This window comes from Xyrauchen texanus, chromosome 27, assembly GCF_025860055.1.
Source record: "Xyrauchen texanus isolate HMW12.3.18 chromosome 27, RBS_HiC_50CHRs, whole genome shotgun sequence".
NCBI classification, from domain to species: Eukaryota; Metazoa; Chordata; class Actinopteri; order Cypriniformes; family Catostomidae; genus Xyrauchen; species Xyrauchen texanus.
Genome location: NC_068302.1, coordinates 29,974,239 through 29,992,427, shown reverse-complemented (window position 1 = coordinate 29,992,427; position 18,189 = coordinate 29,974,239). Strand labels below are relative to the sequence as shown.

At 37.4% G+C, this 18,189-nt stretch overlaps 1 protein-coding gene across 1 annotated transcript in view; it reads right to left on the bottom strand.

The window, feature by feature from the left end:
- LOC127620939 (E3 ubiquitin-protein ligase RNF220-like) overlaps nucleotides 1-18,189 on the bottom strand; it is a 40,796-nt gene that overhangs the window by 14,024 nt on the left and 8,583 nt on the right. The window contains exon 2 of the mRNA XM_052094302.1: nucleotides 458-584. Within this exon, the coding sequence (XP_051950262.1) occupies nucleotides 458-584 (127 nt within the window). The remainder of the gene's footprint in view (nucleotides 1-457; nucleotides 585-18,189) is intronic.

Below are 18,189 nucleotides of genomic sequence, written 5' to 3'. Positions count from 1 at the left end.
ACAAAAATATGACAATTATGTATTTTGTATTATTATTATTGAAGATGCCATGTTTATTTAACATGGGTTTTAGCAAACTAAATGTCACCTAACTCAGAGCACTTCTAAAGTTCTGGCCATCAACATCATCAGATCCATAAGAAAGTGAAAGTGAAATTTTGAATTGTATCAAGGTTTATATAATACAAAATAATGGTTCATTTCTGTCTGCAGTGCAGTTTGTTTAAGGCTTAGGGTAGGGAGTTTGGTTGGACATTTAACTGACTTTTAGTGCCACACAGTGTATTCACCTGCAGTTTTGAACCTACATCACCCACATAACACCCAGTGTGTCTGGAGCACCTGCTAACTGTTGCACCATGTCTCCATTTACCGAACACATTTAGAAAGTATAAAACAATAAAAAGAAATATGAAATACTGTTGCAGATAAGTTGAGTAGGAATTGGAGTAAGTACCTGTGGTGCATCTGTATAAGTCGCTCCATTTCCTGTTCCATGTGTTCCTGCAGATCTCCTGGCCGCAGCACAGTCTGACAGATTGGACACACCGGCGTCTGAGTGTCATACAGTCCCTTCACTTTACCTAGAGAGACAGTTAAGGGAGGGGCACAAAAAAGACAAATGTGAGAATTCCCAAAACCAATAAACGTGTGGCAATAATTTAACAGACTGTACATGGATCACTTACAGCCTTGTTTTAATTTGCATAATATCTATCTATCTATCTATCCATCCATCCATCCATCCATCCATCCATCAAGTAAATTTAACAGACCATAATTTCAAGTAAAGGCTACACACAGCTGTATCACATGACACACAGAACTATTCCACAAGGAAGTTTGAGGCATGCTATGTAATCTATTAGACAACAACACTTTGTATTACTGGCAGTTGAAACAAGATTCAGAGCTGCACACACAGACCTCAACACTTGGTGAACAAAACATGATGACGGTAACAATCAACAGATATATATATATATATATATATATATATATATATATATATATATATATATATATATTTATTTATTTTTTATCATTAACGTGTAAATTTGAGTAGAAAATGAACTTAGGAGTCACAAAACAAGAAGTTATCAAACGTTACAACAAAAAAACATAATTTACAAAAATGGTTTAAATCAACTTGCAAACAGTGAAACCATGCAAGCTCATAAATTATTCAAGCTTGGTGCATGCTGGGAACACCAGCTCTGGAAAGTTAAGGGAATATTCTTATTTTATTTAGCTACTTTGAAATTGAATCCAATTATCGAATAAATATGACAAGGTTCTACTTAAGGATGACACATTGTAAATTAGATTAGATTAGATTAGATTAGATATACTTTATTTACCCCGCAAGGGAAATTGAAGGTAACAAAACAATCATAAATTATATTTACTAATAAGCTAGAGCATTCATTTTTACATGTTTGAATTGAGAACAAATGTAGAACTTACTTAATATTTTCAGGCTCATGCTTAAGGTAACATATTCAATGTAGAAATAATTAATCTTTTCTGCAATGTTTACTTCACTAAAAAATTTTTTATTTCAGTGTATCTTTCTATCTTGTTTCAGCTAAACCTTTGAGACTGAGAATTTTTACAATGATGAAACTCATTTACTCAAGGTTGATGCTGACAATTCAGGCAAATCTATTACTCAAATAAAGCTCATCAATACAGTCACAGACAGCTACACATGACAGCAGAGAAAAGGGCAGCAGTCCCGGTCTCCTTTTCCCTCAGCGAACACATCACAGCCTAACAAGTGACCAAATGAAAGCAAATAGACCTGAATAAAACATGGATCTGCATGTAAGTGCTACTTGAAGCCATGCCCTTGAGAAAGTGATGGTCGGTTCCCCAGCGAGTCCTCTTTCTTTTCAAGTTTCACTCACACTACAGCTCAAATAAATTCACTGTCAAGCATTAACTGCTTGCTTCTCTGCCGAAAGCCAACCAGCATCAGTAAACAATGGCCGAAATTGAATTTATAACCACATTACCTGCACAGATAACATCGCCAAATAACAAGATGATAAGAGGAATTTGATTTGATTCTGGGATGAGCATGTACACTTTTTCTCTCCTCCTGCTGAGGGGGCTCTAACCAGGGGCCTTCGAAAGAAACGCCAAAATGATAACAATACACCTAGACATGGAATCATTGCTTTCCAAGACCCTTTGGTTTTCTTCATTAGTACTGACCTCTCTAAAGGCTGAATGGTTAAAATGTAGACACTGTTTTTCTACCAGCTTTGATCTATCCAGTCTGTTAGAAAAGAGCATATTTAGTGCCAAAGTAACACTCACAATTGTTTTGTTTTTTGGCAAGACGATTTTCAGTGTATACATTTGTAAAAAATGCTATTTTCAATCTTTGTTGACGCATATTATCCTACATCTTATTACACAAAATGTTTACTTCTAATTATACAAGAGAGCTGATCTTTAGGATAACAGCACTGGTCACTGTTTAGGACCGACTGTCATTGCATCTAAAATCTATGTTCTAATTATTTGTTTATAGAACTGCTGTATGACAGAAATATAATTCACAATTGTGCTGTTGTACTAAATGTCAGCACGGCTGTGATTACCTACAGCCAAATCACAGCCGTTCTGATATTCAAAAAAGTATTTTACATATAAAAGGAAAGAGCAGACAGGAAGCTCTTTTAAACTCCAAAATGTTACAAGAGAACAGACAGTCATCATACTTAGCCCCCTTCTTTATTTGTAAGTTATAGGATGACTGCACATGCCAACATCCATATTAAAACTTCCATCGTCATGAAGGGAGACGAATTCTGAGACAGCCATGAACTGACCTTTTTCAAAATGCCACATTTCATCCTGTCTTTCTGTCACATTATGACAATATGTCAGTTGCCGAAAAAAGACAATAATAAAGGCTTGCATTTCACAGAAATGCATACAAAGGGGTAACCAGTCATTTTACTCGAGGCCAGAAGAACATGGCTCTCTCCGTAACTGATTGACATGAACTGTATTGGTTGCAATGAGTTTTTCAAAATGTCATAATTCACATTGTTGATTGGGTGATTCAGGTAGCCAAAAGGGAAAATGCTTGTGTACTTTTCTATGGTAAGACCATCCATTTCTTAAGGGATAGTTCAACCAAAAATTAAAATGCTCTCATTATTTACTCACCCTCATGCTATCCCAGATGTGTCTGACCTTCCTTCTTCTGCTGAACACAAAGAAATATATTTAGAAGAATATCTCCGCTCTGTAGGTCCATTCAATGCAAGTGAATGGTGATCAGGTTTTATAGCTCCAAAAACCACATAACGGAAACATAAAGGTAATCTATATGATTCGTCTTTTATGTTACTATTTTTCCTTTCCTTTCATGTTTCCATGTTTGATCACCATTCACTTGAATTGTATGAACCTACAGAGCTGAGATATTCTTCTAATCTTAATTTGTGTTCTGCTGAAGAAAGAGTCATACACATCTTAGATGGTATGAGGGTGAGTAAATGATGAGAGAATTTAAATTGGGGGTGAACTATCCCTTTAAAAGGACAAAATACAAATAGTCTTACATCATTTACTTACCATCAAGTTGTTCCAAACCTGTATGACTTTCTTTCTTCCATGGAATACAAAAGAGGTGTTAGGCAGAATGTTTGTCACAATAAACATTTACTTAAGGGTTTGGAACAACATGAGGGTGAGTATATGATGACAACATTTTCATAATTGGGAAACTATCTTTTTGCGTTCACTAATCCGCAAATAAACGGATTAATGGCTTTGCGATATTATCTGATTCTGGTTTTATGAAGACAGAAAAAACAGCACTATTTGGTAGAAATTATATAGAATAGAATAGGTCACATTTCATACCAAGTAAGGGAGGTCCCTTAATAGTTTCTGCCATGATTTTGCCTTTTAATAACTCCATAATGGGTGTGACCTTTCAGTAATCTGAGAGCATGCAAGAGGCAGGCAACTGGCAGGGGGCTTGTTCCCTGGCAGACTTTCTAAGGAGATTGGCAGTTATAAAAGAGAATTGGCCTACTCCACACCTGCCATGAAACTCCGTCAAGTAGCCTGTGGCCGTCTGGTTCGTATTTAAGACATCAAATGTTTCATTTTATAAAGGGGATTTCATCGTTCCTTCAATATGCTTTCTGATGTGCAGGGGAGTATGCAAGGCTCTGTGAGTGTTTTTATTGAGGAAAATAATGGGCCATTGAAAAAGGCTATTTAATAGGCAACATAATAGGCAATGTAGCAACACATCTGTGGAGGAAAGTCTTTTCCTTCATTTTCAAAGGTATATTCTTGATTCAGACTTTCTTTCATTAATCAGCTTAGAAGCTTCTTAATCACTCTGGCACAGAACCAGGTACGAGTGAAAAATCAAAGGTCACTGTTATTGAAGGTAATCAATGTCTGGAATAGCAGGCAGAGTGGAAATATTACTGTGATAAATTCTACATATACAAGAGAGACATCACAAACTTGCATGTTCGATACTATAATCCGGTCTATTAGATTAAATGAAAATGGCTCTTATAAAAATCCTTACTGTCAAGCCAATGAGCTCATTCTGTGCTTTTCCCACCTCTGCATGTTTTTCAAGGCCAGTCAATGTCTAATTAATGAATATTTATTGAATAATCAAAACCCTCTGAAAAATGTATTGCTGAATAAAAATTATGGCATATAATCTAACATAACATATAACATATAATCTGATAGCATCACTGAAAACATTATTAGGAACACTTGTACACCTATTTATTCATGTAATTATCTAATCAGCCAATCATTTGGCAGCCGTGCAATGCATAAAATAATTAATATATGGGTCAGGAGCTTCAGTAAATGTTCACGTCAATCATTAGAATGAGGAAAAATGTGATCTCAGTTATTTCGACTGTAGCATGTAGATTGTTGGTGCCAGACGGGCTGGTTTGAGAATTTGTGTAACTGCTGATCTCCTGGAATTTTCACGCCCAACATTCTCTATAGTTTATTTAGAATGGTACCAAAAACTAAAAACATCCAGTGAGCAGCAGTTCTGTGGACAGAAATGCCTTGTTGATGAGAGAGGTCAACAGAGAATGGCCAGATCGCAATTTCGAGAGAGAGCGAGAGAGAGAGACACATGTGGTGTGTGTTTATGTTTGTTTTATGTTGTTTTAAGTTCAGTTACATCATTAAACTTACGTGGTGTAAAGGGATCAATGGAAAGGAGGAGGCGAGAACCGGCTTTAAAATATAAATAATAGTTTAATAGTAAACTTAAAAGAAGACACAAACACACATGACGGACATGTCCGCTAACGATCTCTCTCTCCCGCACTGCCCTCTGCAGTCAGCCTTTAAACCTCACAGAGGCATAATTAGCCTAATACGGGACCAGGTGTGTAGTATCACGACCCGGCCCCGCCCTCCGCCCTGCCACACGTGGCCTTTCTGCTGGTTCATGCCTCTTCCTTACCCATCCCTTATCCATTACAGTCCGTTTATCAACTACCCATAAACATGTCTTTTCCAATTGTTCGTTTGTCAGCAAACAATACAGAATCTTACAAATCAACTCAGTTGACCATTCTTACACCCAAAAAACAAGACACGCACAAACACATTCAAACACACAAAAAACATGTACCTCTAGGTTGAGTATGACTGCTCGTTATGGTCTCAGATGCTTAGAGAGTGATCAGGGTCTCTGAAATCCCTCTATCATAAATGCCCCCATAAAGATGAGGGACAGACATCTATACAGCTTCCAGATAAAGCTGTGGCACTCATAACTCGAGAGAGCTGATTGCTGCCTTTAACAGTGCACTGTAACAGAGAGATCAGTCCTGGACAAACAATAAACACCAGCTTCAATTCAACTAATTATCTGAGCTCAGACTCAAGCGAATCTCTTATGAAATGTCTTTTAATTTCTACATTTTAAATAAAAGGTATTTTTATTTTAGATTCAGCAGATGCTTTTATTCAAAGCGACTTACGGTGCATTTAAGCAATACAATTTTATCAGTTTTGTATCATGCATTCATTTAAATTCAAAGCCGTGACCTTGTGAATACTAGCACCATGCTTTAACAGAGAAACAACAAGAATATATTTTATTGCTCTTATTTTGAGTCTGTTAAATGTCTGTTAAATGAGTAAATTTGCATAACATACCTCCAATGTGAGTTAAACAGCTGAATAAAGGTTGAAAATGCCCAGGATTCATAGATGTAAGAGAAGACAAAATATTCCCTGCCACTGTGCACCGGTCCTAATATGTTATGTATTCTTAAGATAACCTATTTTGGTATAACAATACATTATTATTCTGGGTGTATTCTCTCGAGGAGTATAATAGAGTCATCCACCCATTAATTAACAATTGCATGGCTTTAATCTTCACTAATACATAGCTGAGAGATGTACTGTAAGTAGCAGTATTACACTTAATCATGTGCCTGCAATACATTCATTATCGTTTGTAATACTCCACAATTCCAGCCATGGAGTGACATTTTTAATAAGCCTCTTTAACCAACATTCTCCAGCTCAGAAAATCAATACAGTGAGTCCAGACCTTCAAAAGAAGCAGGTATTTAAGCATGGAATCTTTTAAGATACTCAGGAGAGCTGGGAGGTGACAGTGACTGCATCTGTAGAGTATTTACTCATAATTAAACACACGGTATAACTGGTTATAGTGTGGCTAAAGCAAAATGCTGCAGAAATTAAGCTGGCAGTTATTCATCAACCAGGCTGCATTGAGTCTCATCAATAGGATATTGTATTATTGTGATAGCCAAGTAAAAGCAGTTGATATTGAGGATGAGAATGATTCTCTAGATGGCTTCAACAGGCTTAATTAATGCATATTTAGGGAATCTTAAATAACAGAGACAAGCTGATCAATAGTTGTGATGAGCAAGAGACCACTGTGTGCGTGTGTGTGTGTGTGTGTGTGTGTGTGTGTGTGTGTGTTAAAGGAAAACACATAATGTGTTGTGTGAGGTCAAGTCAACAAAAGAGCCTTTTTACAAATAGAGGAAAAATAGTGCAATACACATTACGACATTGGGTGAATTCCATTCGAAAGGGATCATCGCGATCATCTCACTCCGAAGGACAGAGGTCTGGATGTGGGCACTATGAAAGGTACATGGCATTACTGTATGAATGTACCCTTTGCTAACAGTCTTGTGGTAGAGCACTTCGAGAAAAACCTTTTTTTCTTACTTTTGGAACGACCCTTGGAATGGCGTCCCCTTCCCGCAGTGCCCTTCAAATGTGCAAAAATGTAGTTTGGAAAATGGCCAATATGATGTATTTAGCATGATATTCTAATGACATTGAAGAACCCTCATCTTACCCTGTGTCATGACTCAAACTGTAGTCTGATATAAACTCCCATTATTTGATGGGTTGGTGCTGGTTTTTATGGTCTCCCCGAGAATTCATCAGTTGGAGTTATGGGTCTGTGCAGACAGACACTTCAAATAAACTAAGTCTGAGTGACAGAGAAACTGGCCAAGATGAAGACCCACCTGCATACCAGAGGATCGGAGAGAGACAGTACTGTCTAAAGTCTACACAGTAGAGGGACTAACTAAAACACACCTGTGCATGCAAACGCATGGCTACAAATGTGAAAATATGTATGACTGATTGAGTGAGAATGTCTATGTATGCACATTCTGTATGTGTATGTATATATTTGTGTGCACTTCTATAAGTGTGTGTGGGGGGCCAAAAGTGAACTCTGCACCTGAGACAGCTCTGTCTGCATAGAGCGTAATGGGCCAGTCGGGAGTCAATGAAGTGACAGCTAACACCTCATAAACCCTATGCTTGAGGGGCTGAACTGCGCTTAGCCTCACTGTAAAACACACACACAAACACACACACACACACACACACACACACTTCTGTATTATTCCGAATCAAAATAACCTTTAAGTAACAGTTTCGCCTGCCCTCATTCAATACATCCTTATTGAGCAGGTGTGAGGAGCTCAAACTAATGAGCCCAACAGACAATAATAAGCCATTTCAATCTTACGCGATGTACTCCCACATACAAGCTGATAAGATCAGATGGCCTTGCACTCGCTGTTCAAATACAGAAACACTGACAAGGAAAGAAAGAAAAGGATCCTTTGAAGTCATCTTGTTTTGGAATAATACAGATTTTGTGACAGCTTTCAAGCTTTGGAGGATGTGATTAAGAAGATCCTCAAACAGGGCAACAGGGCTTTCACGAACACAGGAAGCACTGTCTGACCAAGAAAATTAATAATAAGCCAATGATGAAAGAGCAGAATTGATTACCCTGATTGAGCACACCTGCAAGTTACAGTACCTGCACAAAGGATCTTAAAAAAAAGTTGTGGATTTATGAATTGGTTAAGATTTCCTGTGCCAGTTTTTGGACATATTTGGATCTACTGTACATAGCCATGCTTACACTCATTCACACAGAGACAAGTGCATCTATCGGACTGGCCTGTGTATGGTGGCACAGTGGTGGATTTTCTCATTTTATTGGCCACCGGGGAAGAACAGGTTGTTCTTGTTCAGAGCCAGCCAGCGAGACACAGTCTGCCTAAGCACACAACTGCCTCGCTGGAGTCTCTACCAATGTCAAACACACAGAGAGAGAGAGAGAGAGAGAGAGAGAGAGAGAGAGAGAGAGAGAGAGAGAGAGAGAGAATGAGATAGAATGAGAGGGTATGTCTAACTTTTGACAAGATGGTTCTTTGGTTGCCCTCCACAGAGAAAATAGTTGATACCAACTGCTGAACTTTTGTTTCCACCTCTTATTTTGAAATTAGATGATTGGTTGGATTTTTTTAGATTCCGAAACATTATGGAATAACTTGACTTTAATTTTGCTCCATTTAATATTAGTAAAAAAAAAACTGAGAAATTATATAACATTTACACAATCAACATAATCACCGGCTATTCAGTTCAATAATTTGCGCTGGTAAAGCACTGCACCTTGTGTAAATAAATTAAAGTAATTGAGTGTGTTTACATGCACAATTTTACACAAATTATAATAAGCCGTAATTGTGTAATTCATGTAAACGGTTTAAACGGGTTTCATTTATCGGTATGGTCATAAACAATTTAAGCAAAAAATTATTGGCACACCTAGATTTTTGCGATTATCTATTCAGCCAATTGTGTGGCAGCAGTGCAATGCATAAAATCATGCAGATATGGGTCAGGACCTTCAGATAATGTTCAACCATCAGAATGAAAAAAAAAAAGTGATCTCAGTGATTTTGACCGTGGCATGATTGTTGGTGCCAGACGGGCTGGTTGAGTATTTCTGTAACTGCTGATCTTCTGGGATTTTCACACACAACATTCTCTAATTTACTAAGAATGGTGGCAAAAACAAAAAAAGAGGTCAAAGGAGAATAGCCAGACTAGTTCGAGCAGACAGACTGGCAATGGTAACTCTGATATCCTGATAACTGATAACCACAATAGCAGTGAGCAGAATTAGTATAAGTAGTTTGATGGTGAAGGGAGACCGATTCATTGAGAGTGCATTATGGAAATGGGTGGTTGGTGCTGGGATCATTCGGCGGGCTTTGTTGGCCGAGGTTCCCTGATTGGTGAATCTTTTTCTGCAGGACCATGGGTAGTGTACCGGTAGCTGTTAACCAGGAATTCCACTATTAATCAAAGAGCGTTTAAAAAAAATAATGTTGAAATAATGTGGACAGATGGCTTCAACATATACTGTACCATAGATGAACAACCTCAGAGCTCATGGTAGATCTGTCTTTAAAGGTTTATAAGTTCGCTTTAAAAATCAGTTCTAACCCTTAGTGTCTATAACACTACGAAAAAAATGAATGGGACTTTTTTCTTCTGGAACCCCAACTGTTGCACTATATTAATGCTGCACTATTGGCACCCACAGAAAGAAGGTGATATTTTTTATAAATGTATATATATTTTGTTTAAAACAGATGTTTGTTTAATTTTTTTAGCAATCATGGTAGTTATGGTAATCAAATTATAGAGATGATTGTTATAACGTGGCATTCATCCAGATACATGTAGTCGAGCAAACTCTCTGCATTTTAAAGAGACAATTTGGGGGCTTGGATCACAGTGGTGGAGTGATGCTATACAGTAAGTATGCCAAATCGTGATAGTCTGCTGCATCCTCTACAACCTAGCACTCAGGGCCTGCCTGCAAGATGGGGAAATGCACCTGGAAATGACCTGATTTTCACAATTATTTTAATGACTTGCTAAAACGATGCACACAGCACATGCAAATAAATGATGCTATCAGCGGGCATAACTTAGTACATTTCCACCAAAGTTTGTGTAAGATAATGAGCATATGCCAGAGAAGCAAAGCAGTCTTGGTCTTTAACAGCATTCCACCAAACATCAGTTCTGTAATTCCCGGAACCTCACATTGGCTAAATCTGTAGAGTGTGCCTTTTTTCATGACCAAGATAAAACAAAAACACTTTGTTATTAATGACAGTCCTCTGACCTCCCTTTAATAGCAATTCACAGTTTCCACCTGCTGTGGGAGCTGTGGGAGAACTGGGCCACCCAGTCTGAAGAGAGTTTAACACAGACGAACTCCTGCAGCACAGAAAAACATGACTTCATCTTGAACGTCTAGCAAATGATTCTTGGCTGAAATAGTGTCTGTGTTTTGGACAGCGTTCATCCATGTGTGCTTGGGAATTTGATTCTTAACTCAAACAGACAGTTTACGTAAGACATTATAGGTCGGCACTGCTTTGGCAGATTGTCATCCTAGAGCCACAAAACTGAAAACAAAGTTTTAGGCATCAATGACTGAAAACGAATGGAATTGAGGTTGGTTGCTTTACATCTTGGTCTAGTAGTCTCTTCCTGTCTAAGTAGGTGATTAATGCCAACATAAGGTGAAAATTAGACCAGATTTAATGCTGAAACCTTTCTCATAACAAGAAACTGACTTTTTATCACTAGAATGTGTGTGTGTGCCTTTGGATTGTCTAAAAAGCCAGTTCAAATCTTTTTGTGTCCATTTTAACTCAGACAAAAGCAAATTCAGGAGTAACAAACCATCACCCTATAAAACTTAATTCTGAGACAAACCATAGAACAAGACATAACTCAAGCTACCAATGGAAAGACAGCCACTAGGCAACCAGCTCAGCACAACATCCAAACATCCGTAACCCCAGCCCTCTAACAAGCCCTGAGCTTTTTGCTCCACTTACGTTGCATTGTTCAGCTCATTAAGTAGCTAAAGTCTAATTACACAGCTAATGAGTGGAGGGTAGTAGCGCTAAGTGGGGAGGGTGTTCTCACCCAAAGTCAACAAAATCAGGGATTTCTGCCACAGTGCTTTGCCGTGGAGGGAGCAAAAAATGTGGACCACCAAAAGTTTGAGGTGAAAGAGACTGACAAGCTACAGATGCAGTCAGGTGAGATCTAATGCATATATTATAAAACATTTTACTATTAATATATGGTAACGTGTGCAAATTTGTGTCATTTTACTATGCATCCAGTTTGTCTTCTATTTAAATATTGGACAATGGATGACATTATTTCAGGTCATGGCCAGAAAGCCAAGGATAACCAAACATACAGAGCCTTCACACGGACCTGGATAAATACAATAGTTGATGCTCCTCATCTGCCAAGCCTGCCAAAGTCATTCTCTGGGTGTGTACGTGTGTGCGCACCTCATCATTTCCCAATCAATACACCAGCAATCCCTTGAGCCAATACACCATGTCTGAAAGCATAGAGGAACAAAGGCCACTGGAGGCTGAGCTGATATAGATCCACAGGTCTCTATTCTTGTTCAATTAGGTCATAAAACAAATCAGCAGTAAGGGCACTTTGAGCTAAAAGTTCAGTCTCCCCATCTGCTCAGGACACAGCTTTTGAAGGCCCGCTTAGCATTCGCTAATGAGGCTAAATTCCTCTCCTTTTGGACAAGGTCTTCCCCAGATGCCTAAATTAACAGAGCATAATATACTTTTAAAGGAGTGGTTTCTAACCTGTATGTTTTTCTGTGACAACATACAGTATCATTGCTGTCCAAAATTGTAATGGCACATCATGTTTGGTTATTATACATGTAAAAACCAATTTGACAATCTGCAAAAACAGGCTAGATGCGAGCATCAGCAGAGTGGTGATGGCATAGTGGGCTAAAGCACTAAACTGTTAAGCAGATGTTTGTCGGTTCGATCCCCACAGCCACCACCATTGTGTCCTTGAGCAAGGCACTTAACTCCAGGTTGCTCCAGGGGGATTGTCCCTGTAATAAGTGCACTGTTAAGTCGCTTTGGATAAAAGTGTCTGCCAAATGCTTAAATGTAAATCAGTGGTGGGAAAGATTATTAGTGATAAACGGCTCAAAGTTTTCACTCTGTTCCTCACAAAAAGTATCAAAAGCTATACATTTACAAAAATTATCTTAAATAATTGCATATATAAATTTTGATGTGATATCCCCTCAAATATCAATACTTCAACAATGATTAAATAATGATATATAGTATTATTTAAATAATTATAAATAATATATATATATATATATATATATATATATATATATATATATATATATATATATATATATATATATATATATATATATATTCATAATTAAAATGCATTACATTACTGTGGCAGATGAGTAATGAATGTATATTCAATAAAAAAATTGTCAATGTTTTGATTATTTCCACATTACAGTATTGAACATAAGCCAATCATTGGCCTACATTTCACAGCAATCCATTTTGCAACTGAATTCGTCAATCAGTGCGAGATTTATTTTAAGGTCTTGTCTAAGGATGCATCAATTTACACCTTTGTCAGATGGATGCTTTTAAAGCGTCTCACTTTGTTTGCGTCACATTGTCAACATACCGTTTTAAGGTTACTGTGTCAAGTTAAATGTAGTTTGAATCTTAGAAAAACATGTCTTGAGATCTAATTGTTCAGATTTGCATTCCATAAAGCTGTGTTTGAACACAAGACATGTTCTCATCTTGTGCTGTATGCTGTATATGAGTGTGGGTTTGTTGTTCTCTGTATAAGCTGCGCATTGCCTATAAAGTTTCGCTTTCTGCCCCCTGGAAAAAACAAGTGGTACTTCAAGCTTGAATTGCTCAGATGGTAGGAATATTCCTTATTATGGTCTGGAGACATAATTATTTTATAATTTTTTTTACGCACATTTTTTTAAATATAATTATTCACTCATTAAATTAACACATTAATAAAGGTTCTATCAGCAATTTTAGCCATTGTATTTACATAAGACTGAACCGTTGGATTAACCACACCCAATCTTTCCAAAAACTTGTACTCCAAAGATAACAAATGAGCTTTATTGAGACAGACATCATGCATTAAAATAGCGCCCTCAACTGACAACTGTTATGAACATCATGGCTTAAAAATGGCAGCATGTCTCAATAATTTGCTGCCACAATGAGAACGTGTAAAATGACTGACAGGTCAAAAGCGTCATTGTCCATGGACACATTTTTGTTTGCTGTTTACAGAGTAGCTGTCAAAGAGACTGGTGAGATATCTTACAACACTTATTTCAGTAATATCTCTCAGGGAGTAGGACATTTTTTTGCATACGTTTCCATAAAAAAATTAAATTGCTTACAGCACCATTAAATCGACAGCCCTAATATATTTATTTATATATAGGTTAATAATGACAAAATTATCATTTTTGGGTGCATTATTCAATTCAGACTTTCAAATGCATTTCAGACCAGCAGAATTTATGGCTACACTTATCAATCTGGCACAGATTTAACAAAAAATAAATAAAGTTCTGACAAACTTCCCTCAAACCTGCTACAAACTTGCTGCAAATTTCCCACTCATTATTTTAACATACAATGAGCCTGTGATTTGCTGCAAATGTTTGCAAGAAGTTTGCAGCTCTTTACTGGTAGTGGTGAACAAGCAGCACACCTTTGGAGACAATGAAGTGTTTGCCGCAAAGCTCATTTGCATGTGAAATTGCGGCAAGTTTGCCAGATCTCTCGATTTTTGTAAGGGTAATTTACAAGAGTTTGGGGAAAAAATATCTTTAGTGGGAGAAACCACAGATATGCTCTGATGGGTTTGATGGTGTTTTGATTACGGAAACTCGTGGGAATTGTTGAGTCATAATAAGACTGAACCTTTTAATGCTACAGTGCTTGTGTGGTCCCATGGGCTAATAAGGAGCAATTAGCATACTAATTGTCACATGCAAATGAGGGGATCTCAACCAAGAGAAGCTGAATCACATCCACACACTGAAGCTTATGGACAGCAGCCATCTTTCGGGCAAATTCCCTGTCCACTCTGTGACATACAGCCCCTCGTTAATACTGCAATAAAAAACATAAGAGGCACATAAAACGTTATATACTGTGTGACTGTTGTTGTCCCACCAATTACCAAAAGATTGATTTATGGTTATGACATTTATTCCCAATAGGATTTGAACTACATTTCCCCAGGATCTTTCACGCTCCAATACAAACAAGGCACAGAAGGGTCAGATCCTGATCTTAAGTCACATTAACCATATCAGAGCAGACTTTGTAAAACACAGAAATAAGCATTTGATGTTAAGATGACTTTGAAAACAGAGTGTTTCAGAATGTAATTGATGATATTCTGACATGGATTTTGGAGTACAGTAAAATACATAATACAAATTGGTATTATGCTCAGTGGTAAAGATGCTGGCTACCACCCCAGAAGTTTGCTAGTTTGAATCCCAGGGTGTGCTGAGTGACTCCAGCCAGATCTCCTAAGCAACCAAATTGACCTGGTTGCTAGGGAGGGTAGAGTCACATGGGGTAACCTCCTCGTGGTTGCAATAATGTGGTTCTTTCTCAGTGGGGCACGTGGTGAGTTGAGCGTGAATGCCGCGGTGGATGGCGTGAAGCCTATATGTCTCTGTGGCAATAACGCTCTATGTCTCCATGGCAACGCGCTCAACAGGCCACATGATAAGACGCGTGGGTTGACGGTCTCAGACACAGAGGCAGCTTGAATTTGTCCTCCACCACCCACCCGGATTGAGGCGAGTCACCACGCGACCATGAGGACTTAAAAGCACATTGGGAATTGGGTATTCCAAATTGGATGAAAAGGGGGAAAGAAATCCACTAAAAAAATCAATACAATAAAAACACAAATGGAAGATACACTGGACTAAATTGATTTTTATTCAATGTTTAATCAAAGTACTTGAAAACATCCATAGGAAATAAAAACTATAATTGTATTCTTCTATCAAATGAGTTAAGCTTCAAAACCTGCAATGCTAAATACTTATGGCTCTTTGGCTACATCACTTTATGCTGTTTTATATGTTTTTATGCTCTCGTACCAAGTGAAACCAGTACACACATACACACAGAAAAAGTGCTGATAAATACATTCATGATAGGTCATCTGCTCTCAACACCAGCTAAAATCTTTTAAACCCCAGATCAACTTTGGTTTGTGGTAAGACAGCAAGGTGTTAAGTGTGACTTGTGCAAAAAGACTGAATAGCCATTTGGAGATTATTACAAGCAAACATCAGCCAAGCATCAGTCACTAATGACAGTCCCAGATGTTAGAGGCCCTACAGGTGGACTAAGTTTCAAGGGTCATTCGCAGAAACACCACTGTGCCCAAATCGTTGCTCTCTACAGACCTCTCTAAACAGAAACATGTCAGTCAGTCATGAACAAATATAAAACATTTTAATAAAGACCTGATGTTGTATCAATTAAAATCCAATTGCCTTTTTAAATACATTTAACAATATGTTTTCAATTGCTCTCAGAATGCAAGGCTGTGGTGCTATATGCACAGTGCAAATAAAAAAAGAAGAGATTTTTGCTACTTGTTCGATTTAATTCATTAAAATGAGCTTATGCAACACAATTATTAATTTTTTAGACAAATTGATTTCATTGCATGAAGTAAATTTAAATGTGTAAAACTTAAATTGACTTTTTTGACCATTTGCATTTCCTTAATTCTGATGTATGCCAGAAGAAAAAAAAAACTTCATAAAAGATTCTATAGTGGTCTGATATGTTACATGGTGGTGCATATGTATGACCCAAGTTCGAATCTGTCAGTCGTATTTATTTTCATTGCATAATCAAGTTCATACCACAAGACTAAAACAAATCCATTCAAACAAATAACTTTTTGTAAAAAAAAGCTTAATTTAATTGCATGAAAACATTTTCCTCAATTTAATTTATGTTATATAAAGTGTAAGCTTATCCTCCTGATACCTGAGCGTGACTGCTGTGTGCATTTTCCATTTCCTTTTTTGATTTGTAAGTAGTAGCACCTAATAAACATGCAAAAATAAATAAATAAAATAAATACAAATCTAGGACAAAGAGTTTTCTTTAAAATGTATGTCCATATATGTGTACAGCGGGACTAAGTTGTGAAATTTTAAATAATACCAAGCTAAATAATTTTTTTTATCAGTCATACTTGTTTTCATTTTATAAGTACTAGGGTATTGAGGGACATAGCATCAATTATAATGACACATAAATGACACTAGATAGGCTTTTATGCGATGTTTTGGCTCCCTTTGTTTGAGTCCTGTGAAACCTATGAGTTCTAGTGTGAAACTTCTACCTGTCAATCAACCGCTGTGCTAAAACAAAGTTTTTAAACTTTGCCGGTTAAAGCACATACACACATGCACAAGTTCACAGAACTTCATAGTCCCTGATGTGAACATAAAGTGAAACACAAGAAGCACATATGTGACAGAATTTGGAATTATTTGTCAATGTTTCAAAGATCGTCAAATAATTGATAGTTAAGTGACTGTTTGTGCCCGACACTAAATAATAACCCTGAGACACCACTGCTCCCTCTCCACCATGGCATACCCCACATGTTTCCAGTCTCTTTCCTGCTGTATTTGATGAAAGATCAGAGAGGGCTGTTTTGGAACACACCATGCCGGTCGATCAGGTGCAGTACTATTGTACTTCAGACCTTTCTATTGCCTAAATGTCCAAACTGCTTTTATGTAGCATTTAACGCTTAGAGTGTGTTCACACTTGGCAGGTTTAGTTTGAATAAAACGAACTCTGGTGCGATTGCTCTGTTAGTGCGGTTCATTTGAACAAGTGTGAACACTGCCAACTGAACCTTGCTGCGCACCAACAAGCAGACCGAGACCCTCTGAATAGAGGGTCTTGGTCCACTTCCATACGAACTCTGGTGTGGTTCGACTGATACATGAACACAGCATGGACCAAAGACATCTAAACGGACCAATAACAGGAAGTAATTTGCCTAATACTGATCTCAAACATACCTGGTTCTTCTCATCATAGGAGCTATGTTGCCAATTACTGTTTGGTACAGACATCCGAACCACTGCCTCCTTGCAGCATATCTTCATTTGTGTATGCAACGGAGGAATTCCTGGCACTGTTTTGACTCCTTCTTTGTTCTTAGCTGGTAAAAATACCACCATATATACATAAATCCAATGAGCGTATTTAGCCCAGCAACCAGCATTGTTTTGGATGTTCGGCAAGTTCTGTCACAAAATATACGTCATAAAAGCTGTCCAATCAGGTTGTGACCTTATCCTTATGCCTTTTGTTTTGTATCTTTAGGTTCAGTGTTAAAAATGCCAGTGTGAATGGTAAGCAAACCAGGACTAAATGTAACATTTTCTTTTTTGGTCCGGACCAAGAGGACCACGATAACCAAACTACAAGTGTGAACACACTTGTATCATTTTCTTTTTTTATTCATTTCTAATTGTCTTGAAAATATTTTGAAAATGTGAAAAAATATGGACATTTTGTAAATCCATTTTTGATAGGTGTGAATTCTGGGTCTCTAAAGACCCTAATATGTAAGAGGGTTTGGAAAAATTACCATGCGTTTAAGGGTTAAAGAAATAGTTCACCCAAAAAGGAAAATTTTATCATCATCCACTAAACCTCAGTGTTAGCCTCAGTCAACATTCACTTTCATTGCATCTTTTTTCAATACAAGTAAATGTTGAGTAAGGCTGTCATTCCGCTAAACATCTAATTGTGTGTTTTATGGAAGAAAGAAAGTCATACAAGTTTGGAATAAAATGAGGGTGATGGA